Raw genomic sequence first — 27,783 nt, forward strand, 5'->3', positions numbered from 1 at the left:
CTCTTTCAGCAGCTTCCAGCAACTCCTTAGTGTGCCTTTCCTGTTTTTACTTTTTTTTCCTAGAAAATTCAGCTACTTCTCTTGGCCGCTGTGAGAGGCAGATAGACCTCACAGACCACCCAGTAAATAAATTGGGTGAGTGTTTCTAGGAAGGCTAGTGACTTTGCAGTATTGAAACTTGCTTCCTGTGAGCAGTGAGAAGTAGTTTTTCAATACTATAATGAGACCAGTTTCTCTTGTGAATCTTGTAAATAAATCCTAAAGTTCAGTGTATGTAAATCCCATTTCCTACTAGAAAAATAAGCTTTGGAAAATAAGTCTTTGGAAAATCTTTCATGTTATATCTTAGACATATAGTCTTATTTTGAATGCCAGTACTGATGAAAGAAATCTGTTCATTTCAAGCATTGCTTTGCTATGTGGGAGACTTAAAACTGATGCTTCTGTACAACAGCAGAAACTGCTTTTGAGACCAACACTTTTGGAGAAGGAGAGTTAAACTAATTCCTCTAAAAACCAACCAACTCTCATTTCACACAGCAAACAGTGTTACCTTTGGCAAAAAGTCAGGACCAGTGGTAAAATAGAAGATTTTGATTTGTTGTGGAGCTTGCCATCCATCTCTCAGTACACAGGCATTGGGAGTGATTGTGAATATCTGAAGGCTCCTATACCTGCATGTGAAATGGTCTGAATAGCAGCTGGCAGTATTACTACAGTATAAGTAGGCAAGGTACAGACAACAACCGTGATTGTGGTCTACTTTTGCATTTAAGGTTACTACCATAAGCTGTCTAAAACCCTCAAAAGGCAGTTTGGATGACTAAAGCTAAAGAGCAGGATTTTGTGTTCTTTGAAACAGTGTTGGTTCAATTTGTTTTGCCGTTTGAGTTGAGAAAATAAGTATGTGTATTTTATTGTATAAGCTTGTCAGACTTTTAATTGTGATCCTTTCATCTTTTAGAGAAGAAACATGACACTCATGCCTTAGTGTCAAAATGGATCTGTGTTGGATTTTCTTGTTATTGTTTCTTTTCTTATCTCCATATTTCTTGCCCTTGAAGACAGCGCAGATCCTTAACGTACTCACGTGGGAGTTCTTGTAATAGTGTGAAACAAATGCATTTGAATATTATCTACTGCCAGACCGGAAATAAGATATAGTCTCATATATGTGTAGAAATAGTAAAACTAATAGAACAAAATCCCCAGTGATGGCTACAGCTACGTTGCCTGCACTAGACAAACTAGTACTTCTGTACTATGCTTTTCTTCATCAGCTGGTCTTTTAACCATCAGGTGCCTGGTGAACACTAAATTTGTTTAATTAAAATGGCAGAGAAGTGACTGCACTTTTCACGTCAGACCACCAGTCACCCGAATATTTGCATAACAATGTCCAGAAAGTTAATGTACCCCAAAGGAGGTTTTCCGTTGGGTAGTAAGGGAGGTTAAGGCTAGAAGTGATTCTTGCTCAAGACCTGTGGATCCACTGCATCATGGATTTCAGCTAGGATTTTGGTGGAGAGGATTGTTTTTTTTTTTAATATAGCCCTCATTATTTGTGTGCTTCTTTGCATGTTTCCATCTTCTGTAATGAGTAATGCGAATATGCAGTTTGAACTTCCGGAACTCACAAAATAAGTTTAGTGTACTCATTTGTAATGTGGAGGTTAGTAAATAGAATACAAATGCCTTTCTGAGTTGGTTTCATTACTGTGTTTTTTGTTCAATTTTGCATGAAAGGGGCTTAATATTGGTGTTACTGGTGTGATTGACATTACTCTGGATTGTTGATAGGTTTCAAGAAGTGGACAGACTTACTTTATAGTTAATTGGTTATGAAACTGATGAAAATTGATGATCCATCATCTTTCTTAACCTGAGCAGATCTCTCACTGTTGCCTAAAATATGTTGCAAGTAGTACCTTAAGCTTAAGGACCCCATGTAAGACATGAAAAACTCTGTTAGAAGTATTTTTTTTTTCTGAGATGCCTTAGCTATTAGTCTGAAAATACAGTGTTTTGCCAATTTATCTCTAAACTTTTTCCTCTTCTGTGTTCCTGATTGCTCCATACTATGTTGTGTAGATGATGTATTTATAGGTCTGCTAGCTCAGTGTGTCCAGAACAACCTTATCAAGGGCAGTGGTTAATGATTATGATTAAATGAGATATTTGTTTTCATTTTGTACCAGTGATGGATCTGGCACCATAGTTTCCTTTAGGAAAGGCAGCAGTTATTCAGTTAGGTAGCTAGAAAAATCTTGTAGTTGATCTGCAGAATTAGATGCTAGCAAATTGGAATGAAAAGTTGGAATTGAGGAGCAACATTTCCTTCAGATTCAAATAGTCTTGTGTTTAATGTTTACTGCCAGGATACATTTGTCAACATCTGGAAAGGAAATTGTTTTCTTAATATATGTTTTGTTTTGGGGTGGGGTTTTTTGTTGTTGTTATTCTTTCTTTTCTGTTTTGTTCCTGTTTTCATGTTGTTTTAGACTTGAGTTTCTGTGAGTGGCACAGTTAGATAAGAGGGCAACTAAATCCTTAGTTTGCTTTGAAAACATTAGCAACTTGAAAATAATTGGCTTTGCTGGAAGAGGATTCTTCTCGTTTTTTCACCGTCGTGAATTTTCTTTCAGATAGAGCTCTTGTGTGCCTGATAGCAAATTCAGATGGTTCATATTGGCTGGTTTCCTTAACTACCATTTAGATTTTGTTTCCATAATACTCACTTTTCTTTAGTCTGCTGTTTGCTTTAATGAATCAAGCTCTTTTGGAGAGCAGTCAAATAAAAAGTGATATACCCCATTTTATCACAGCTTTTTCCATGATTCATTTCAGTCTGATCTTTTCTATGCAAACTATTGATACACAGGTTGTATCTCGGCAAAAGCAGAGCTGTATGAATGAATCTGGTACAGCAGTTTTAAATAGAATTGTTCTACCATTAGTAGATATCTTCCTTCAATCGACTAACTTTTTGCATGCTGTCAAAGGCTGCTGCATGACTTTGCCTTCTCTCTATAACTGGTTAAATAGCAGTTTTAACTTACAAAATCTGAGCTCACACTAAAATTCTGCACTGACTGTGTCTTATTTTTCCTGTTGAGTTTAAGGGTTTGCCTTCCTAGTCAATCTGCTCCCTAACTGTATTTTCTTCCTGCCTTAATCTAAAGGGATAGAACCAAACAAAATTGTAGCAAAGTTCAGATAAGCTTACAGTTTTCAGGAAGAGCTGTAACTGTGTGACAAAGTTACGTGCACTGTTCTATCCCTTAGCTGGTATTTCAGACACTGTGATGATCCTGGCCTGTGGTTCTAGTAATGAGTGTGGCTACTGATGGCTACTCTGAGTGTTTAAGAATTCAAAATGGAAGAAAGGCCATGTCATGAAAACAGGTGTTTCATTGTTATGTACTGAACAAAACTAACAGACAATGTATGACAGAGAAGATAGCTTGAATATCTATATATTCTTTCACTATGTATTGGGTTTGTGTGGGTTTGGGTAGCCAGGGGAGGGGTGGGCAGCTACAGCGGTGGCTTCTGTGAGAAGCTGCCAGAAGCTTCCCCCATGTCAGTGCCAGCCGGCTCCAGGACGGACCCACCACTGTTCAAGGCCAAGCCCATTAGTGATGATGGTAGTGCCTCTGGGGTAAAGTATTTAAAGAAAGGGTAAAAAATAGTGTACAGAACAGAACTACAGCTGAACCCCCTGGTTAACATCTTCTGAAGCAAATGCTGTATGGTCACCAGTAATAAATGGGCCTTTGTCCTAAAGCCTGTTCAATTTATTTATTTTTTTTAAAAAGGGATGTAAACAGAGTAATAAGCCATTCCTGCGCACAATGTTAAATGCTCACTTTGGGATTAAAAAAGAGAATCTGTTGCTATCCATTAGTCAGCTTACTCAGAGTTGTGAGTTGGCAATTTTTTTTGTCATGTCGTTCATGATTACATGAATTTTCAGTGACTTCAGCAAGAAGAAAAAGACTTTTATTTACAAGAGAACGCTGCAAGTAGGATACTTATTGTGACAGCAAAAATGGAGTGATTACCTCCTGGATAGCAATTAAGGCTGTGTTATAGATGAGGTGCATTCAGAGTGTAAGTTTTGCATGTTACTTTACATTGATTTTAATGTACTGCAAAATTCTGAGGAAAAATGGCAAAGTTGGATGAAACAAGCTCCCCAAAACCAAAGGGTTTGGATAGACTTTGCTATTTTCACATATACATGTATTACCAGCTTGTAGACTGAGGTGATTAAAGGAAAAGTAAGTTGGCAATGTGTAGAATGGGAAATGGTCAATAGGTGTGCAATATACGCAATGACTGTGTATGACTGAAAGGCTTATAGATCGTATTACCAGACTGTAGTAATAGAAATCCTGGGTTGCCTGTGACAATGGAAAGTATTCATTTCACACATTTTGTCTGAAATAGTTCTTTACATTATAGAACTAAAAAAGAGGAAAGGGTACCACCTAGGGTCCTAATCAGTCTTTCCTCCTAGTCTGTGGAGGGTGCCCCAGAGGACTAATTTTGAGTAGACATGTAACTTTTAGACACAGTGAAACAGTACACTACCCCTGAGTAATCTGATAGTCTCTGTGACTGGTGTCACTTGACACAGTTCAGTGCCCTCGGCTCTCAGGTCAAATCTTTGTAGTTCACCAGGCTGGCCAGTCTCCCTGTCACCACTTTGATGCGATAGGGAGAATCCTTACAAGCTAATGAGGCTGGTACTGTTGCAGGTGTGGAAGGAGCTGTTCCAATGTCATTCAGCTTGAGGACCACACAGGTGGGAGCTGCTGTGAGTCAAGGAAAAGCATCTACCCAGTATGAAACATGAGGTTTACTGCAGGCACTTGCGTGTCAGCGTCTGCAAGCCAAGTAGGCACTTCCATAGCTTGCTCATTAGAGATTAACTTCTTTTTGTGCTACCATAATTAGGAAGATGCTTGAAAATACAATTTTAAGATATGCTAATCTGTGTGGAAAGCTTTTATTTTTTAATTGCCCACTAAAAAAAACCTTCAAGTGAAGTAGTTAGGCAGATGTGCCTTCTGTCATCTATTTTTGCTCACATCCTTTTGTGTTGCATTACTTTAGGCTATTTTTTTAGATTTGATGTATACCATTGTAGTACTAGAAGAGAAAATCAGTATTGAGATTGGTCTCTGCTCTCCTCTATGCAACTCTGTGTTACAGTATTTAAAATATTTATTTGTGTTAATTGTTTATCAAGCTAATGAAATTAGTTGCTTAGTCCTGTCAGAAGACCAAAATATAGTAGTTGATAATCTGTTTAAACTCTGAAAGGCAACAATAAAATCTGTTAAGCATATGAGGTTTATTGAATTCCCCCGGGATTTCAGGGCTTACTAACCTGTATTTGGTTAACTACTTATTTCAGACAGATGGAATTTTTGGCAGTAACTGAAATTCCTCTCCAACCTACATGGAAATCGTGACTGACTCTTGAATAAGACCTGATTTTGCAAATGTAAACATTGCATATTGGAGACTGCATGCCTGGCAACTGTACTTTATTTGTAAAATTATTACAGTTAGAGAGCTATTATTTGCCACTTTGTTTGTAATCATTCTGGTTAACAATATATTTTATGTCACCTGATACTATGTTCATCTGAATTCCCTCCATGAACAGGGATACCTTGTCAGTTATTCCACTGATAGCATTGCAAGCATCCTTTGATTAGAGTTATATATTAAAGATACAGGGTACTGACTCACAGCATCTACTATACAACTGAACCAATATTTTAAGTAGAATTTCAGATATGGTATAGTAAAACTTAGTGACATCTGTATTTTTAAAAAATCACTATCATGAATTAAATTGCAATTTAATATACTATTATTATATAAATTATATATCTGAAAAGAAAACTGCACATTGATACATCTTTAGAAGACAATATTGACAAAGGTGGTAATTAACAAGATTATTACCTTTTCAAGATTGATTTACCATGGTTCACCCAGGGGATTAGAGCTCTGAAGTGGCTTACAACCAGTGTTTTTAATTTATGGCATAGGTAATCTGTGTTGAAAACTAACATCTGTCGTAAGAACATGCTCAATAATTTTGTAAGTGATGTGGTAAACTGCTGTTTGTCTTTTTCCAGAGTGGTTCCCGTAGCCAGAGCTTTCCCAAGTAGGCATCTTTGAAGGTCAATACAACCCAAAGGAGTTTTAAACGAATAAAGATGGCTCAGAAATAGCCAGGGACAAAAAAACCTCAAAACCCAACATCTGAATGAATATTTGTTCATCTTCTCTGACTCTACAGTTTAAACTGTGTTTCATGCTGCTGTTTGGTCTTGTCTGCCAGGGGCAACCAAGAGAGCCACGATAGGTCTTTCTACATTGATGGGAGGTCCCTGATAGGGGATTGAGTCAGAGGAAGCACAAATCACAACCAATATTTGTTAATATGCCCCATTAATTTAGCTGCTATAACAAACAGAATCGGGGTGTTGCTGTTAGTAGCAGATAACTGCACCCATTGATTCAAGTCCCAGTTTGCTCATGCCTAGATTCATTGTAGCTCCCAGGTGGGAGCCACAATAGGGAGGGCAGCCTCCCCTCTTTGCTGGGAAGCAAGGCTTGTACTAATGTACCTCTGAGTTGGGTTTTCAGAAAGTCCCTCAGGGCACCTTGTTTAATCAGGTATCTCTCCACAGACCCTTATCTGCATGCAGCAGCCACTGCCTTTCTGGTTGTCATCTGAGTTCAACTTGAGGAGAGTGCGTGCTGGGGCCTTGTGCAGAGCTGGTGACTCGGAGTGTGATGAGTTTATTGGTTCTCATGGAGTCAGCAGCATGACCAGGCTCTGGAGCTGTGCAGATCTTGGGAGAGTTCACACACTGCTTCTTGGCAGGCACAGTGTTGCCTCCTATGCTGAAAAATATTGTCCCATCCCCACACATGGGGACCTACGGAGGACGTTCACACCAGCTCATACCTTCTGGCCTGCAAAATTGTTCTCACATGAAAAGCAAGAGCCTAGACTTCTCTGCAGACCTTGCTCTAACACATCTCTCTCTGAGCATCTAAATCATTTCATCTGGAGGTGCTGTAAGACGTACAGGTCTGTCAGTTTGGGAGGTGAGGTGTTGCTATCCCCTTATGTATTGTGCTTTGTAACTTATTTTATGGCTTTAAAATTACATGCTTTTGAGACAGCCAGCTCTGGTTGAAAGTGTACAAATGCAGCTCTAGCAATTTTTTGGTTGCTTTGAGATTAAAAATCCCTATAGTAATATGAATGATTCAGAGTAAGATGATTTTTCAGTGGATTGTGGATTGAAGAGTCAAAAGGGCAGTTGGGGCTTGATGTAGCAGCCCGCATCCAGGCAACTAGTGCTCCTTGAGATCCTGAGTGTTGTGCATGGTTGTCAGCTGGTGCTGTGAAAGCCTCTTACGCAGTTGATTTATAGTTAATACTATTGCCATAATGAGCAATGTTGATTGCTCCGATACCGTTGACCCTCCCATTTGACAGTAAGGGCTTATGTGTGCAAATCTGAATTTGGTCTATAGTCAATATAGTAATTGGAGCAATTTAGATTAGCGACTGCAAGGTACCTATTCTAGAGTGAGCTTTATCTTTCTTTAGACTTTTTATTTTAATCAATACTATACATCCTATAATTATCATGGGAGGATAGGTGCCTAGATTGCATATGAAAATCTAAATTTAGAATCTTAACTAGACCCACCTCATCATCCTGCATTATACCACAATATGCAATATATTGTTATCTATTATTATCTTAGTGACTTCTTTTGCTGTTTATTTGTTGCTGTCTACAGTTTGTGTAATACAGATTTCTCAAACTTAAGGTGAGGAGAGATTATGCAATTGAAAAAGATTTTACTGTGTATATGTATAATAAAACGAATATGTACAAATAGTTTCTTAAAATAGGTTTGCTTGCTTACTTTCAGATAATTGTTCACAGTAGGTTAAATGATTGCTCAAATAAGAATGCTGTGTTGTGTCATTTCTAATTTGCTGGTCTGAATCATGCTTATATGCAATCACTGTATCAGCTCACTGCATGGCTGCCAAGCTGCCCACATGTTCCCATGATGAATTTGCCAAGAAAAGTCTGATCTCCTTCTGACCTTCTGCATTTCTTTTGAGTCATAAGTCCATGGGTGTGTGTATTAGCTACTGTATTTATTTGTGCTTTATTTGTTGGAAGCTGGTTTAGACTTCTGTTTCAGTTTCCCCTGTTGACTTGACTGTGTAAGTTTGCTTTTGAAAATCCTATGGACTTAGAATTGGGCTGTGAATATACTTCAGGTCACTTAGCTTTCCTGAAAACTATAAAAAATTGTGTATTCAACACACTACAGCAGATCTACCACAACTCTAGAAAAACAGCTTTGAAATATAAATCCCAAATGCCAGAATATAGTTCTTCAACTTAATATAATTAAAAAACTGTGTTTAAAAAAAGTGCATAAAATAAAACCCGTGCCTTTTGGCATTTCTTAGCTGAAACTGGGACAGTTCCTTCTTTTCTTGTATGTTTAGAGCTGTGCTCATCAACTATAGTATTTTTGTTTTCATTTACCTTCAGTGTGCCTCACAGTCTCACAAGTCCTGATGGATGCCTGTGCATGAGAGCTTATCAAAAGGAGCACAAGTGCTGTATCTAAACTGGGTTCTGCTGCTTACATTTCACCAGTCCTCCTTTTCTAGCTTTCTCCTTCTTTGTCCCAAACAGGGTAGTTACCTGTGTGTGCCTGGCTTTTCAAACTCCAGTGAAAAACACTTAGCAGGATTCACTGCTGTTTTAGGGATCTTAGCTGTAGGCTGAGGCCTATACAAGATCTGTGTGTTAGGTACTGTAGAAAGACAGGAAAACCACAGTTCCTCTGCGAAACGAGCTAATGGATTGTTAATTGCTAGTTTGTATACTGATTTTTAAACCTTAATCCAAAATACATAATCCAGAGCTAACCAGTGTGCCCAAAGGGGAATCTGAGCATAGTTTGGGGGGAAAATAACTGTACTTTTTTAAAGGATGGCAGTTCTGTCACAGTGATTTTTCTACTTACAGTCTAGTATTATTTTAAATAATGTGTGTGTTATAAATGGTTACCGATGTTCTTTCCTTCTGAAGATTTATTGAGATTTTGTCTGTGTGATTTACCAGAGGATTGCAATAGAAAATTTGTATTTTTGTGTTCTGTTTTCATTTCTTAACTCTATGCTATACATCTTCAAACTGGGGTAACTTTCTGCTGATGATCATGTAATTTCTTCGTATCAACTTGTATTTGTCATTTTTCTCCCTAGTCTTCATGAGTACCATTTGAAAGGATTTCTTTTTTTCTCTAAAATTTTAATAATCCTGATTTTTTTTTTTTAAATTAAAACTGGATTCTGCTGTTTGAGCCCTTCTTTTGTGCGTAGTCTTTACAACAAATCATTCCTAAGAAACATGAAGCTCTAAGTTAATGTAAATTCACAGTTTGCAGAGAATTTTTTTCTTCATGTCCAAAAGAAACCACCTTAACAGAAAATTGTGTGTGAATTTGAAACATTAAAAAATTACTCCCTCTCCTTACCTACAGAGATACTTGGTGTGACGTGTCTGGCCTGGAGCACTGGTTGCAGAAGAAATATTTACCCAGATAGCTACATTAGCTGCCTCTGCTTGTAATGTTTTTTGGCAGTCATGACAAGCATGGGTCGAGAAACTAGCAGGAAGATCTTTAGCCATATGTAGTTCTCCAACACCAATTTCTTGCCATGAACCACATTTGTTTTCAGCAGAATGAGTTCATTATGGAGTGTGTGCTCAGATTAGTTATTCTAGGTATTTCCTGGTGTATTGTGCCTTGAAATGAGTGTTGGACATGGAGTATTAAAACTATTTGGCTGGTTTCTCTGAAGTCGTGTTTGGATAATAAAAATGCAGAATGGAGGGGAAATGCTTGTAAAACTTTATTTTTGCCCATTTGTAAGGTGATTTTTTTTTTTAAACACAAATTATATAAAATAGCTCAAAGGGATTTGCAGGTCATTAAACTCTTAAATGTAGTTAAAATGCTTGAAAAATCATATGTTCTATATTTTTACAGAGATTTTATCATAATTTCTTTGAATGTGTAAAATTTTGCAGGGTTGTGGGTTTTTTTAAAATATTCTAATTCTAAAGGGTCTTATGATATTAGGTGCCTGAAACTGTTTTCATGTAGCTCATACCTAGCAGGACTATGCATATATTTTGTTGCTTCCTCAGTTTAAGAAGTTTTCCTTAAAAAACCCTAGTTTTATTAATTTTGACTTGGATTCCTTCCTAACAGTACTAGAGTAGTATGAGAAGCCAAAAATGCTGAAGGCAAAAGCTTGAATAGCAAAAGAATTGCTTGCAAACAGTTATGCATACCAGAGATCATGTTTTCCTAAGGACTGCTTCTGGTTCTACAGTTGAATTTGTCCTGGAGACAGTCTTGTGCATGAGGTGGTGCGAGCAGTGTGGGATGATGTGTGACTGGCAACTAGTAGTGATGCCACTGATTTTTCATTTGGGACATACTGGGGAAAAAACTCTTCTCCAGTAATGGGAAAATGTTTTTGATCTTTCAGACAAGAGCATTCATCTTATTTACACGTTCTTTTTTGTTTGTTTGTTTTTAAGAATATGGTATTGCAGGGTTCTGTAAATCCATTTGTCCAAAAAATTGATTCAGATCTTAAGCAGACACGTATTGCAGGTAGCTGCGGGGTTTTCTCAGAGCTTTGACTGGCAGAGCGATCCCCGTCCTCTGCTCAGGGTTACCTACTGCTGTGGTGGGAGGCTGCAAGGGGTGGTGAGGCACCAGCTCTCCTCTTTCCAGCTATAGCAGCAGATGTTGAGCATATCTGAGTCCTGATTTGTGTACTTTCTCCATGATATTGTTGAAATTGGTTCACTGCACTTTTATGATTTAGATATGCAGAACGAGTTGTTTTAACAGAGGGTTTTTCACTTTTTGATGGACTGTGAGACAGTGATGAACCTACTTGTCTGCCATCCCCAAAGTACTTTAGAGATGGTAATTTTTCTCTAGCAGTATCTTAGATCAGCAATCCAGAGATTTCTTTCTTGTAGAATAGATGATACTTCTATATATACTTCCTTGCTACACCTTTTTACCTTCCTCTTCATTTCTTCCTTCCCCCTTCACGGATCCAGTCAGTTCAAATATGCATGCAGGTACTTGAGCTTGGTTTTGGTGGTTGTCCACTGAGTCCCAGGGATGACCTGAAGTCTTACAGGCCTTGATCTTCTCTACCAGAGGCTGAGGAAAGAGTCACTGAGTTCAAGAACCTTGGATGTGGACATGGTTTCCTCTTCTAAGCCAGCCTCCTTCTGCATGCTGTTAAGCTGATACTTTTGTGGCATACCTGCAGTGAGGCCAACAGAAGGAAATGAGTTTTCTTCCTAAATGAGTAGGAGTTTTTAAAAATGGAGGTTTTAGTCTACTAGAACAAAAGAGGAGGGCTAGGTCTTGGTAGAAATGGGAGAAGGATCCCTGCAATGAATACTGGCTACTCTTTAGTGAAGCTGAATCTCATTAGTGGACAGGATGCACATATTGCTTTAGTACACTCTTTTTTTCTTGAGAAGTTTATGTAAACCTAGTAATTATATGAGATTCAGATATTCTATCTGAAGAAAAACTGTCGTCGCAATCTTATTTGTATTAAAAGATAAGACATGTCTCTGTTGACTGTGAACAGAGGCTGAGACAGCTCTTGAAGTATTTTGAATGCATTCTCTGTCTTTTCAAGCACAGCTTGAAAATTTAGTCAAAAGCCAGTGCAAAAAAGCTGTTTGATACAAGAGGATGCTGTGCTGTTTATTCTGTTTTATGGCTTTTCAGTACTGCAACTGAACAAGAGAATTGATGTGTATGTAGCTGCACTAGAACAACATTGTAGATGGAGGGCTTTGGGAGAAAAGAGAGTCAGGGCAGAGCACATACAGTTATGAGCTGAGTTGATAAACAAGTAGAGATTAAATAATGAAAGAATACTGAGCAATGTGCAGTAATAGAAATCGCTGCTACAATTACAAAACTTCCCAACATTACAAATGGAGAGGAAAATTCAGAATTAAATGTATTTGAAATTAGTAAAACTTCTTGAGAATAAAAAAGGCAGACTCAGAGGGCTTTCTGTGTACTACTGAGAATATGAAAGGCTATTTATGCCTAAGGAGCAATAAAAAACCCCAACCCAAAGTTTTGACCAAAAGGTTTGTGAGAAAGGAAGATGATGAGGTGGCTGAAGAACAACTTGTTTTTACCAAAACCACAGCATATAAAGAAACATAACTCTTGCAAAATTGCAAACTCTTATCTGGATTAACTATCTATTATAGTTAATAATAACTGTACTTTTCATCTCTACGATGTGTATGAGGCATAAAGCAGTGAATAAACCAAAACTACTTAGGCAAAGGTTAATACTTATGGTAGTAATATCTTGCCCTTACACTGTTTTTAGATCATCAGTGTTGTTCTTCTTGGAAAATTTATTTGTAATACAGACTGCAAAATAAAAATGTCCACATTGTTTATTATAGTTGGGATGCTAGATGATGGAAATCTGTCCCGTCCAGGTGTGCACAAAGTATACCTCTCAGGAAGGGAAAGGAATGTGTAAACCAAGCTAGACCTAGAGCCCTCTCTGCTGGATGGCTGGGAAACAACAATTCTAACAGGAAAAAATAAGAATTCTAATGTAAAAAAGAAAATCTGAGAGGCTAGTGCAAGAAAGCTAGATATAAACTATAAATCCTGGGTAGTTAAGGTCTTCCCTAATTATAAGCAGATGAAATAGTATACACTTATTGCATAAAATGGCCTACTCTTATTAAATTGTCAGGTGATATATTTTAATGATAATTCTTTTCTTTTGAGTATATATGGGTTCTGAGGGGGAAAAGAGGAATTAACATTCCATCTTAGAAATTTTAAAAATTCATTATATCTGTACCAAAGAAGAGTATTCATGTAAAGGATTTTCAAACTATATATAGGGGATGTAAATGGGTTATGTGTTTTGTAGTAATGCTCCAAAGAAATTAATTCTTACTGGAGGAGCTGTAGTCATATAGGCTATTCCAAGATGAAGTACTTTCTAAAAAAAGGCACTTGGCAAGATGTAACACATGTGTCTGTTTTAACATAAAATATATTTTCCAGTATGAGAGGAAACCCTATCATAGTAATTAAAGTCTGTATCTTATTCCTAAAGTGAAGGCACACACAGACTTTTAGAATGTTTTTCATTTCTTTCGACTAATGGAAACAGGGGAAAGGAGAGATGCAGAGAATAATTGGATTGCCACTTTATTGCCAGCACTGAAAGATCCACTAAAATTACGCAGCTCCCTGAAGTCCAGTCATTTGGAACTGATTCTGAAGTCTATGTGTATGTAAGCACACATGAATAGCTTTTATGTGGGTCTTTTAAGCCAAAAAAAGTCTAATGGAGATAAGAGGGATCAACTTTGAATAAACTCGTGAGGAATTTATTTATTATTCACAGTTGACTCTCCCTTCTTCCATGGTCTTTCAAAATGTGATAGCAGCTGAAGACACACTTATGGTCACTGAAAGTTCATTAGCGAAAAAAATGCAGGCTTTGTGTATGGTTTTGGAAACCTTTGAAATCTTGTGTGCCTGGAGAACTACAGCAAAACAGTTTTTGACCTTTAATAAAGTTGGTTTCCTTTCATTTCTGTCTCATGTGGGAGAAGCACGTTCTACTAATGTTTCATGTTTTGTGAAGTGTTCATTATGAAGTATTTATCTTTTTTTGAGTTATCATTTCACTTAAGGGTAACAACTTGATTAATGGCATTATGGAGCAGATAGAGTGATGGAGCTGCTTTGGGGGTTTTTTTTGCCTACTTTTTTCAAGACACAATGACATAAGCACTTCAAAATTTAGATTAAAATGGTGTAAGAAGTGTAAACTAGTAAGATGCAGAAAGATTTTGCAGTATACTTTTGTTCTGTAAGAGTAAGTCCTGTGAGGTGACTATTTCTGAAAAAGACAAAAAACCCCCAAACAAACAAACAAAAAAAAAAACAACAACCAAAAAATGAGAAGCCTGTCGAGGTAATCAAACTAACTGCTAAGAATTTATCACTTTGTATCACTCACTAGATGTTGTGTGAAAGGCAGGGAAAACTTTGTGTACAGGACTGGATTTGTTCTCTTGAAAAAGAAAGAGTAGTGCAAATGTAGACTGAAGGATACCTTTTGCATTTGTTGCTTTACCTATTTTTTCCTGTCACTTATTGACGCAGCTAATTCTAATGGTAACATGAACAAAGAAATTTTAAAAGTCTGTTTATAGAGGTTGTTACGAAGTACCTCATTAGTATTTATTTTCCACAGAAGAATAAATGCAGAAACATTACATTGCCATTTTTAACTCTTTGATAGATCTCAAGGTGTTTTCTCAAATACTTTTTGCATAAGAACCAAAGTATTTTCTGTAGTTGTATGATAGATATAGAATATTGGACAACTGTCTAATGGCTTGTTTATATGCGTGTATACACACACAAACATCGATTAATAAATGCTACCTGATCTCTACTACATGAACTTCTGAATATGTTTAAGCTACACGATAAGCATATTGCAAAGATTATAGACCATTTTAGTGTAACCTAAGAGAGGCCTCAAAGACACTTGCACATCTGCCAGTATTGACTCTGGAGCGGAAGCCGTGCAGCAGCATGATGCTAAAGGAGAGCTATAACGTGTCTGTGGAGCCACCAGTCAGTGGCTATAGTGTGAAACAAATGCATACATTTCATAGGTCATATATGGAAGAAACTCCTCTGAAACTTCTTTTTATCCCCTAAAACTGTCAGAGGTCTAATCCAGTCTGTCAGTCCTGCCTGGCTGTAGTTACCACAGTGTAGTAAAACTTCAGCAGTCAGAGTGCTCGATACTAGTGTCCTAAACCCATAGCCATATTTCTGCTGTAAAGGCTTCATCTTTCTCACAGTAGCTTGGGTACTTTCTGAATATGTTTTAGACAGACAGACCTCATTAAAAAGCAGCAATTGAGTGATTGAGAATATACAACTGCTCTCTTCTTCAGCTGTAAGTTAATGATTTTGCAGTTAATAGTCTTATGGTGTCAGGAGATCTTACCTTGTTCTGTGCTGGGATGGAGTTATTGTACTGTACAGACCTGTTTTCTTATGACTCAATAAAATCTTTTTTCAAAATAATTGCACAATTTTAAATACTATGTAATTTTAAATAGTTTTTCTGATGCTAACTTTACCTGTGCTATAATTTGCCACAGAATTTTCTTAAATGAATTATCTCATGTATATATCTATACATGGTTTTATTTTTATTTTTTCAGGGCATGGCCTTTACCTTGGAGGAGAGGCAACAGTTGAATATTCATGGATTATTGCCACCTTGCTTTCTTGGTCAAGATGCTCAGGTTTTTACAATTCTTCAGAATTTTGAAAGGCTGACATCTGACCTAGACAGGTAAAGTATGGCTATGGAAGTTTATCCTAATTACCAAACCACGAGTCCTTTACGGTTTTTTTTATGGTAGTATAGATGAAATTTTGGGGTTGGTTTTTTTTCAATCTATGGTGGTTGATTTTGGGGAATCTGTAAGTTAAATATATACTTTTGCTGAAATGCTGTCTTTGAAAAGTCAGCTCCTACTTTAAAATTGTAATGTTCCAGGGCTGTTCACATGAACTTACTTTGATAACCAAATGACACAAAGGTCATCAGAAGCAAATGAACTCATGTGATACTAAAAGTTGGTAATGTCTTTACATGCATATGGATAAGTATGCATTAAAACATATAAAAATAATAAAATATTATAAAATTAATGTGTCATAAAGTGTTGTTGTGTTTGGGTTTTTTTCAAGAAAAAAGCTGGAGAGGGCTTTAAACATCTATGAATACTAAAATGTGGATTTTTTTTTTCCTAAAAAAATCATATTTTGTAGGCCCTAGAACAAAAAAACTGTTCTTTCATATTTTTTCGTCCTGTGCCTTGCTTTTCTCTGTTGTGGATTGTCTTGTTATCTGTATGTAATACATGGCTTTTAGTTACCCATCTGTTGGTGGCAAGGCTTTTTTATAATTTAAAGTTGTCACAACCTTTGTTTTCTGTGGAGTCAGAATAGGATGAGCACAGTCTTCCAAGTAAATGAAGAGCTCGTGATTGTAGTATCTTTTCTAGGTTAACTCTTTTCCAGTGGGCATTATCAGTTGTCACAGATTAGTAGCTTCCCAGGTTAGAATGTTTATTAGTTGGAGTCCCCACGTGTAGGAAAGTGCAAAATTTCATGGAGACCTGTGAGTCAGCCATAGATCTTATTATAGGGGAAAACTTTATCCTTTTCTCCCCATCTCCTCCTTGACTCTGCCTTGAAGATCATCATCATCATGGCTAGGCTTCGCGAACGAAGATTTGGGAAGGGCTCTACCCACGTTTCTTGCAGACACGTTGGTGGCTAAAAAGGCCAATACGAGATAGGCATGTCTGGTTGCAAAAGGCACAGCAGAAAGACTCCTTAGGTGGTATATTCTGCAAGGCTCGATTCTTTCTGCGTTGTCTTTTCTCCTCAAGGGTGCTCCTGCGTGCTTTCTCAAAAGCATCAGCAGCGTTATAGATGGTCTGTCTCCAGACCTCACGATTGGAGGCCAGAGTAGACCAGTTATGGTGGTCAATATGGCCAAGGCTGAGATGTTGTTTCAGGGAGTCCTTGTACCCTTCATGATACATCTCATTGTTTTATGTGTTTCAGTACATGTAACACTTTAAAGCAATTTCAACTGCTTCTTTCTACTTGAATTGCTGAAATTTCACTTATAACTTAGGAAGAAAAAAGGTCTTTATCCCATTGCTGCATGTATTTTTTAACTAAGAAAGAAATTTTACTCCTACTTCAGGTCATAGGAGAAAAGCACTTGTAATTCTCAAAACATCACAGATAGAAAGTTACAGGTCTAGCTATGAAACAATCAAAAGGAGAGCAGCAGTATTTCCAAATCTTAATTTTTTTTTTTTTTAGCAAAAAATTGTGGATATTTAAGTGGCTTTTTGCCAAAATGAAAAATTTCTTCAGGAAAGGCAAAAAATCAATAATCTATCAATTTTAAATTACAGAGTACTAAAACTTTGAATGCTGTGCCATTTGAACTGAAATAAATCACTGTATACTGAAGTTTTGATTGCAATGGGAATAATGAAATAAAAATAACCATCTCCAAGTATTGTGGGTATAGTTTGCAGAAAACTTGCTTTACCATGTTAAAAGAAAGAGAAGAAAAATCTGTCTGTCTTAGGGGTGGAAAGAATATTTTTTAAAAATACAATTAATCCACATAGAATAGACATAACTAATACCCAAGTATAAAGAAATATAATATGTTTACCAATAAATATAAATTAAAGGTTTTTGAGAAGCCATTTACTTCAGGTAATATTTTTCCAAATCTGTCTCTGTTAAGCTTAAGATCTGTAAATACTTAACTAAACAAAAATTTGGTGTCCTCCTTTCCCACCTATGAGTCGTCTTCTGCATTTTCTCTTTTCCAAATAAATAGTTAGATAAGGAAGAAATTTGTTCCTGTTCCTGTAACCAGACATCCCTAAAACAGAAGCGCTAACATTGAATTATTACATCCATGTGTCTTGAGTATTAGACTGTGGCTTGCCATTTTATACCATAAAGCCAGTTTTTATTATAGTGCCTATTTTTTTTTTTTAGTATAAATGTTACATTGTATTGTACAGCTTTGCGGTACAAATTTATTATTGTTACTTTGGTTTTAGTGATGTACTTCAGCTGACAAAACTAGCAAGTCTTTGGTTCGTAGAAATAGTTTGAAAATATTACAAATTAGACTTTTTTTCTCACTAATATGTTTACTAGTCAAAATACTTCAATTAAGATTTTAGTAATTAACATATTAAAAAAGTGTGAAGCTGTGTTTATTTCCCAGTCTTATTCTGTGACATGTGGCGGTGGTATTTCCTCAGCTGTAATTTTTGGTAAGGTATTCGTATCTTCTCCTTCCCCTTATAGTCTGAATAAACAGTGTGGCCCCATTTTATAATGCTGGATGAGCTGTGGTAGGATCTCCATCCATGGGAGATATTCAAAACCTGACTGAACATGGTCCTGGGCAAACTGCTTTAGCTGATTCTGCTTTGAGCAGGGGATCAGATGAGGCAATCTCCAGAGGTGCCTTCCAGCTTTGAGCTAGTGAACGCTTTCATAGCACAAGTCCATAGTATTTAAGAGATAAGTTTTCAGGGATAATCTTGAATCAATGCAAACTTGCGTAAATTAAATCAGGTTGTCCCTTATGCATGTAAAATTATATAAATCCACAAGTACCCCCAAAATGAAATTGTTTCTGTGAGAAATTATGTTTATATTCTGTGTGAACACCCAGCAGATCTAAATTCACTATTCATGCCATGGGATGTTTTGATACAAAAATATTTTCCTCATGTATTAGTGGGGCTTTATATAGCTATGCTGTTTCCTCCAATTTTTAGCAAAATAAAATAATTTGTGTAACATGTGTAGGTCTACATTTAAGACCATTCATGGAAAGACTTGGTAATATTTGCATGCGGAAGATACTTCCATTGAAGACTGTCGCCAGTGACATCTTGGGCTCCTTTGCAGATAAAATGCTTGTGTGAATTGAGTGTGCAAAAAAGTTGCATGTGCAAAATGTGATTTGCAGCTGTGTTAGTAAGTCAAGTGTCTGAAAATTTTATTGGAGTATGTCAATAAAGATCTGCTCGGAGAACATGTACATTACATGTGTGTGAGCTCAGTCCTCAAGGCAGTATGTGAACGCTGGTCTCCTATGTTTACACTTGTATCAAAGAATTTTAAAGAGAAGAGTGACTGGAATCCTGCCACAATGACTCCTTGAATCAGTTCACTGATGGAGAATGCCAGAAGACATTGACTGTTTTAGCTAGAACTTAAAAGGAAATCTCAAGTGCTCCCTGTACAGGCGGGTGCTCAAGGATAACCTTGTGTAAGAGCATGCAGTTATTGCCTTCTACTCAGTCTAAATGTCCTAATTCTAGAAAAAAAATGCACATTTCTTGCAGTATGCATCTGGCATAGTCCTTGCTCCCGTAGAAACAGTGATTGAAAAGAGATAAAGGGAAGCTGTTGCTTTCCGTCCAGAGCTTGGATTCGACAGTGGGTATGCCTGTGTGTTTTATGTCCAATTACAAAAGCTTAAGTACAAGCATTTAGATATTGCAGAGATGGAAGCTGTTAAGTACCTTAGACAGAAGAGTGTTGTCTGATGAAACATAAATGCTGTGTATGAGAGCATCTTACATTGGCAGGATTGTAGTTTTGATTGGAAAGAGGGTGTGTGTAAATTCATAAAGCTAAGCTGATAGATCTTACCATGGCATGACATGTTTTGGCATGACTGAAACTCCTTTGCTGACTTGCAGCATGAAATTACTGTACTCTGAAATACCAGGAGTTCATACACAAAATGAAGGTGGAACAGCAGCAAGTATATTGCCTGGTATGCTTGGCGAAAGGGACGCCAGTACGAGGAAATAATTCTATCCCTCTGATTTAATTTGGAAAAGCTGTGATATGTTCTGCAAATAAATTCATATTTTTTTTCTTTCCTTGCATGTTCTTAATTGTCTTTCTTCTTCCTGTTTATGGACACTGAAATTGTTGTCCCTGTCACAGCCATATCTTCTGCCTGGGCTTTTCTTTCTTCAGAGAGTTACACTGATAAAATGTTATACTGGATGTGTGAACATTAGGAGGGCGGGCATCAAATCACTTTTTCAGAGAATGCCATGTTATTTTGTTTTTTTCTTAAAGTTCTCTGTCTTTAATGCATTTTTATATAGATACTGATGATGCAAAGTAATGTAGCTAAGTATCTTACACAGGTTAAAAATAATGGCCTTTCCTCCCACCTTCCTTTATTTGCTCTCATGTTTTATAAGATAAGAGCAAAGAAATTTTGAGTTTGGGTTTTTTTCACCTTTCCATTTTGCCTTGTAAAATGCATGCCAGTGATAGTTGTGCCAGTTATCCTAAGAAATCATCAGTAATTTTCTGGTAGTTATATCAGTTTTCTTTTGGGTTTGGATGATATCTGGTTTATATCCTTTTGTTTTTCCGTATTTTGCTCCCTTCATAATAGCAAACTAGTATGAAAAGTTCTTAGATGAAGTAAAGGCAAGAGGGGGAAAAGTGACACTGAAATTTGAATGCTTGGCAGTCTCCTCTATCTGACTTGCCAGACCTTGGGTTTTGTCCTCTGAAACTCTTCCCTGAAATCTTCATTCAAGACTTCTTCTCTGAGGATAGATAATGTTTTTCTCCCTTTTTGTAGCACAAATGATTATCTCAGTGTTTTATTGCTTGTTTTCACTATGTTTTCAATTAAATGTGGGCTTCATTAAAAGATTCTCTTAAATACTGAATTTTAAATATATTTTTTAAAACACAATGCTTAAAACGGCTTCAGGCTTCTAGTTGTGTAGATTACTTGGATGTTGCTAAAAGATGCATACTTGTTGTCTAATATGTTATAACCATCACCGCATTGAGGATGAAGCATTTTTACGTTTCCTCTTATAAAGGATTTTTGAGAAAGATTATACCTCTGACTAAGCAAGTTACTATGCTGAGAAAAAAGATGTATACCTGCCATTGAAAAGTATTTTTCACTTTATAATGATATTTCTTATACTGATTTGGATATGATCAAGTATGTAATATTTGAAAATGTGATTATAAATAGTATACAGTTATTACCTTTGCAAGTTCTTTAGCATATCCTGAATATAAAAGTGGCACAATAAATACAAATAAAATAATTAACCCCCTGTTTAATGCTACAGGACAGTGAAAACAAAATGCAGAGCTTTAACAAACAGGTTTTTTGATTTGAAGCCCTTGAGAAAGCCTTTTGCTAAACTTTTAATTTCTTTTGTAAAAGATTTCTTAACCCATTTAAAATCTAGGCTTGATCTGAGTAATAAGAAAGGATGATTAAAAGATATTTTAAAGTCTTAAGCACACTTCATTTTAAATGAAAGAGATAAAAAAAATGAAATACTGGCAACTGCTTCAAAACAGTGCTGTGACTTGCATGGTGCTTGCAGTCTCCAGTACAGAGTGGGCCAGAGTATACATAATATTCTCTAACATCACTTCAAATATTCTCTGGAAATGAAATTAATGTCTTCATGTGTATTCACAACTATATGTGCATGAAACTTGTATTTCAAGCTAAGTGTTGGGATAGTCGTCCTCAGGAGAAAGGTTTTAATGAAGAAGAATTCAAGGACATTGGAAGATATGCTATACTATAATGAAATACTAGGAAAATGAAAGGCTAGTAGGGAAATCTAATAATATGAAAGAAAATTAGTATGTATGTATATTTGTAGCTGAGAACTATAAGAGCAGGATATAATTTAACCTTGGAGAACATTCAAAACCAATGGGTATTATGGAAGGTGTTTAGGATTGCCTCATCGTGACGGTATTAGAGTACTTCTGCAACTTTTTAGTTTCCAGATCTTTATCTCTTTAGGATATAAAATACCCTTGGTGACAGAAGGGGAGGGACACTGTTTTGCTTCACTTGTGTCACCTCATTACAGTCATCACCTGCCAAACTGGCTGCACTAGCCTTGCTTATAGTGCACATTAAAAGTTTATATGGTAGATCGCAGGAGTGCTTCCCTGATATACAGCGATATACAAGCTAAGCTTGAATGAAACAAATTCAGACTCACTAAGCTGTTCTTTTTTAGACAGTTACCTGACTATGGCTTCCTAAAGAATGAATTTGATTTTATTGGGGCATGTGATGCATGAGAATGCAGAAGAAAAGGTCATGTGAATAATACTTAAGCACACAAGCCTCCAGGCTTTTGGAATTAATGTGTTGTATATGTTTCCTCAACACTTTTGTAATAAAATGATGGGCATTTTAAGCTTTTTCAGTGTAAGTAATTATTAAAAAAACCCACAAACCCTTGCATGAATTGTGTAGGTAAGTTAAAGATTTTATATAAGCCTATTGGTATAGAAGACTACTTAATTTTTAAAGTAATACTTAACATTACTAAAACTAGTGAATAGAGAGGTGAGGTTTAGGACCACCAAATTCCTAAGTATTAAGTATTCACAAAGTGGCCAGAGTCATACCTATGTGAACTGGTATAACTTGAGGTCACTCTCAGACTCATATCATCTATCATACTCAGCATTGAAATTTGGCTTCCTGGTTGGGATCTTGAAGCAGTAATGTAATTATTCAATATTAGCATGATGGTAGTTAAAAGCAGATCAAGCTAAACGTGAACTTTTTTTCACTCCCATTTCTCTGATTCTTTTTTCCATTGATTTTCTTTTTAAATAAGCAGAACTTCTTCAAAATTAATTTTCATTGGGAAATAAAACATTGCAGATTTCATGACAAATACAGAGTTCAGGCATGAAAGGCCATACGTGTATGCTTTGTTTTTGAAAGCTTTGTTCTTCAGTATTTATGTGAAGTATTATTCTGGATTTAAGATAAGTTTCTATTGAGGCAAGAGCTTACAAAACTTAACATTTTTATTTTTGTTTTCTTTGGGCAGATGAGAAAGCTTGTTTAAGTTATATTTAATGATGGTCTCATTTCAAGTGGAACAACTGATAGGTACAGATAAGGTTCTGACAGACCAAACCCTCAGTGCACGTCAGTGTTTTATACCTGAGAGGGATTAGCTTCTTGAGTATACAGTTCGTCAACTTCTTGATGGTTTCAGCTTCTCTGTCTCAACCAATTTGTTATTTGTTTCTGAACCATTTCTTCTATTAAGACAAGGAGGAATTAAAATACTTTTAACAAGAAAGAGGCTATTATAGAACAAACATAACTTTAATTATCTAAACACCTCTGTATTTCTAAATCTACTTTATATGTTCCCTTGATGTCTGTCTAATTATATGTAATTCTCCACAGATACATTCTACTAATGAGTCTTCAGGATCGAAATGAAAAGCTTTTCTATAAAGTGCTGGCTTCTGACATTGAAAGGTTCATGCCTATTGTTTATACTCCCACTGTGGGTCTGGCTTGCCAGCATTATGGGTTAGCATTCCGGAGGCCAAGGTATGTAAATTTATACTTCAAATAAAAACAATTGTGTTTTATTTTCCTCTTGGCAGATTTCTGCAGGGGTTTTCTAATACAGCTGAATGTAATCCAAAACTGCACTAAAGATAGTTCAAGCTACACTTTTTGTCTGCATTAAACAATAATTTGATTGCATTAGGAAGGCAAATGGTTGGTTTAATTGCATTAAAACATGAGTATATTTTTAATCTTATTAACTGACTGTTTTAGAATCCTAGCTGCGTGTTACAAGACTGGAGAAGAGTGGAACCTTAGTCTTAGATTTGTCTTAGCAACTTCAAGAGCATAGACTTTTGCCTATATAAATATTTACATTATAGGTATTTATATATATATATATATATAAACACTAAGGATGCGTTATGTGTGTGCCTACTGACATCTTAAAAATAATCAATTCTCATCAAAGTGCCTGTCTCACTGCTTAATAATTTGTTTCTTCATAGGTTGGTTGCTGGAGTGCTTTATTCTGTAAACAGTATCTGTATTTATAGAGTGATGGGGAAGTGGTATGAAAGAAGGATAGATCCTTCTGTTTCACTCTGCCTCTTGAACATCTGCCTCTTGTGTATATAACTGCCTTCAAGTGAAAACCGGAACAACACTTTGGAGCCTTCTGTAGAATTTTCTGGCGAAGGAAGAGATAAATGAGCTGCATGTGCATAGCTCTGTTAACAGAAATAGGTTTTTTACAGTCAAGGCATTGATCAAAAATAAGAAGCTTGCAAGATTTAAGGGAACGAATGACTGCACTAATTTTTCAGCAGGCAGTATTTGTGGGAGACTTATGGCTTCAAGGTTTTGTTGTTGTTAATGTGAAAATCATTTCGGCCTTGTGACTAACAGAATGAGTCAGGACTATCTGGCCAACTGCAGAAAACAAGAATTCCCACTCCTCTGTGCATTAAAAATTTCAAAAATACCTCAAGAATGCTAACTTAATGATCTGTGGCTTTTAGGTGCCTCAGAGAAGTCATCTCCGGTTTTACCCTCAGTATTTACCACCATGATGATTTAATTAGCCTTCCAGGAAGTGCTAAATGTGTCTGGAAATTAGGTCTTTGCTTACACTGGCCTCATTGTCCCTTGTTTTGATATCCACTGCTATCTAAAATATTTCACAAGGACCACCTCTGCCCATGCATGTACTTTTCACTTTCTCCCCAGATCTGTTAAAGTCATTGAATCATTAAAGTTGCAAAAGACCTCCAAGGTACAACTTCTGGCTGAACACCACCATGTCAGCTAGACCATGGCATTAAGTACCACATCCAGCCATTTCTAAAACACTTCCAGGGATGGTGACTCCACCACCTCCCTCGGCAGCTCGTTCCGATGCTTGATAACCCTTTCAGTGAAGAAATTCTTGATGTCCAACCTGAATTTCCCTTGGCACAGTTTAATACCATTTCCTCAAGTCCTGTCACTGGTTGCTTGGGAGAAGAGACTAACCCCCACCTTGATATAACCTCCTTTCAGGTAATTCTAGAGAGCAATAAGATCTCCCCTGAACCTCCTCTTGTCCAGGCTAAACAACCCCAGCTCCTTCAGCTGCTCCTAAAATGACCAACTTTCCAGATTCTTTGCCAGCTTTCTTGCCCTTCTCTGGCTGTGCTCGAGCACCCCAATGTCTCTTTTGCAGTGGGGTTGGAACTAGATGATCTTTAAGGTACCTTCCAATCCAAACAATTCTATGATTCTATGATCTTTGACAGACTGTCCTGATTAAGGAAAATACCTATACTTTGCAATCTTTCACTGTGCTCTGTTACAGAGATCTGTTTTTTTCTAAGAAAAACCTTTTCTAAATTATTCCAAAACCAACTATGCAAAGCAACCAATATAACTGATTTTGGAATTACATTCTAGACCGTGACTCATTTAAGCCCTATAGATCAGAATTCCTCATAAACAGCATCCTCCATGAGATGGACAGAGAAGAAAAAATAAACATTAAATTTAACATTCAGAAGGAAAGAAGCAGTAAAATATGTAAAATTTAGTCCAGTCTATACAATCTTACAATTTTGATTGATTTTTTTTTCCAGATGTTACAATTAAGGAAAAAGGTATAATCTGATCATACATAAAAAAAAAGGTATTCTTATCTGTAAGAACTGTGTGTATCTGTTTTATGCTGACTCGTATGTAAATACTGTCTTTACTGATAAGTAACTTTTTCTTTCAGAATGTTTTTTTATTTCAGAGTATTTTTATTACTGTCTCTTCCCATAGCTCAGAAAATGTTTGATATATCATAGTTTAATGAAGATCCCATTAGAAACAGACTTGTTTATATAGTTAAATAAGTTAAAAATTACCCAGTTGCTGCAGATCGTATTTATCACACTGGAATTTGCAAGGCAGTGTCTTATTATTCAGTTTAGATCTGTAAGTTTTTTTTTCAGTATTCAGTTGCATTTCTTTATGTTGTGAAGTTTGAAGCCTCTGGCTCACAAATTATATCTTGAGACAAGGAACAATGAAAATTAGAGTTTAAAAAATAGGTGTCTCATGGAATCATTAAATGAGATCATCTTCTGTGACTGCCTTACATGTTTTTAGAAGACTATATGGGCTCACATGATGTGCTTACAGTTATAGAAAGACTTTGTGGCTCAGGCGAGAGGTTTTCATCCTGAAGCAAGATTTTGCAGTTCTAGAAAAATCATTCAGGGCTGAGCAGCTGACCATCTGATTAAGCATTATTTCTCAAGAGAACCAGCTGCAAAGTAACTTGACTCACTGGTTTGAAGCTCGGATGGATTTTATTTGTAAAATTCAGGCTCAACTCAAAATTGCATTACTCGCTCTGAGTATTCAGCTTTAAATCCACCAGTTTAATGAATAAGAGTGTTATTATAGAAATAAACAGTGCAGATCTGATAGCAGATCTCTAACATGCATCTACCTACCACAGTTACATAAAAATAATTTGGAAGTCCAGTCTTTCTGGTCTTCATCCTAACTGTTGAGGAGGATGAGGGAGGAAAGAGAGTTCTCCGGGGAGTTGTTCAGAGAAGGAATTTGGACCTGTACAGATAAAAGATTTGCTTATGCTGGGAATGTAATGGGGCTGTGTGTTTATTGCAGTGCTCACATTATCATTTTAAGAGCATTATCTCAGAATCTCTACTAGGTCACTTTTTGGTGCAGAGTTTCTATTATTTAAATTACTAAAGTAAAAAATTCTTCAGTTGTACAAAGCGTGTCCATATATATGACAGCTTTTGCTGACTTACCCAGAAACAATATATTTCTGTAAATGGATTTCTGAAATATAACAGTTCTTTCATCCAACAAGAATAAATATGGGAAAGCTTAATGGAAATTTCCTTTAAGAATCCAAAATCAACTTTTTACATTGTATGGAGAACACCCAGGAGTTTAAGGTTCTTATGTAAACTCAGCATTCAGAGAAGGGAGGAAAAATTGCCAAATACTGCTATGCTGAAGACTTTGGATGCTGTTAAAATGTTAGGTGACTGTTTATGCATTGCCATTCCTAGAAGAAAAAGCCATTTCAAACAGAATATGAACAAAGTGAGCCCTGGTAACTATTGCAGCCACACAGGCATGGCACAGTTCCTTTGAAGTAACTTCCCGATGCCGTCACACACTGTCAAGCTGACTAGGAACCATTTTTAAAGCAGCTATGTTGTATCTGATGCAGCATATTGAAGATACAGATGCAGTCTCTTAAAAGACAGAGTATGTTGGGCTTAGCTTTGAGGTTATTTAGCAAATTGCTTCCTCATTGAACTACGTGACTGACTTGGTGCATACCAATTTGAGACTTATTCCTTAACTTGTATTTATCAAAGAGGATGTATTTATTTACATTTATTGTGTGTATTTACATTTACAATTATTCAGATGCACTGTATTGAATACAAATGTTGCAAATGTGAGTTCTTTTTTTGTTGACATAGTAATGTTTACATACTGAGATTGCCAGCTGCACTATAGCATCACTTTTTAATAAAGAAAATAACTTAGAGAACAGGGAAGTATTTATTTCCTGTCATAGAACATGCAAAATGTTAGACCTTGGCATCAGAAGTTGCAGTCTGTTGGCCAGTGCAAGGCTGATTTTTTGTGATTTTTAATGAGGCTTTTGTTGAAGCTATTTTCCTTAATTCCATTGGTTGTCTGTGGCATGCAAGTCTCTTAAGAAACCAGATTCAGCTTACTGGAGGCCAAAAACTTGTCAAGTACTCCTGGATCACATGAGCCAAAAAAGTTCAGTTTCTGGAGCTTTTGTGTGACTCTCTCTCCCTCAGATACGTGATGTTTTCTTGATTGAGACTAGAATGTCTGGATTTATTTGGCCTAACCTTTTCAGCAGTATAACAGCCCCCTCCCTTAGATTTTTTTCAGCACATCTAGATGTTTTGGGTTTTATTCCTGGAAAAGCATATATATATATATGTTTATATATATATATATATATATATATATGTTTTTATATATATATATATGTTTTTATATATATATATATGTTT

At 36.4% G+C, this 27,783-nt stretch overlaps 1 protein-coding gene across 1 annotated transcript in view; it reads left to right on the plus strand.

Annotated features, from left to right (window-relative positions):
• The window catches only part of ME1 (malic enzyme 1), a 170,809-nt gene that overhangs the window by 26,003 nt on the left and 117,023 nt on the right, over positions 1-27,783 (plus strand). The window contains exons 2-3 of the mRNA XM_027696332.1: positions 15,447-15,580; positions 23,105-23,254. Coding sequence (XP_027552133.1) covers positions 15,447-15,580; positions 23,105-23,254 — 284 coding nt within the window. The remainder of the gene's footprint in view (positions 1-15,446; positions 15,581-23,104; positions 23,255-27,783) is intronic.

Source organism: Neopelma chrysocephalum, unplaced genomic scaffold (genome assembly GCF_003984885.1).
Source record: "Neopelma chrysocephalum unplaced genomic scaffold, ASM398488v2 Primary Assembly neopelma1_23b, whole genome shotgun sequence".
Lineage (NCBI taxonomy): Eukaryota > Metazoa > Chordata > Aves > Passeriformes > Pipridae > Neopelma > Neopelma chrysocephalum.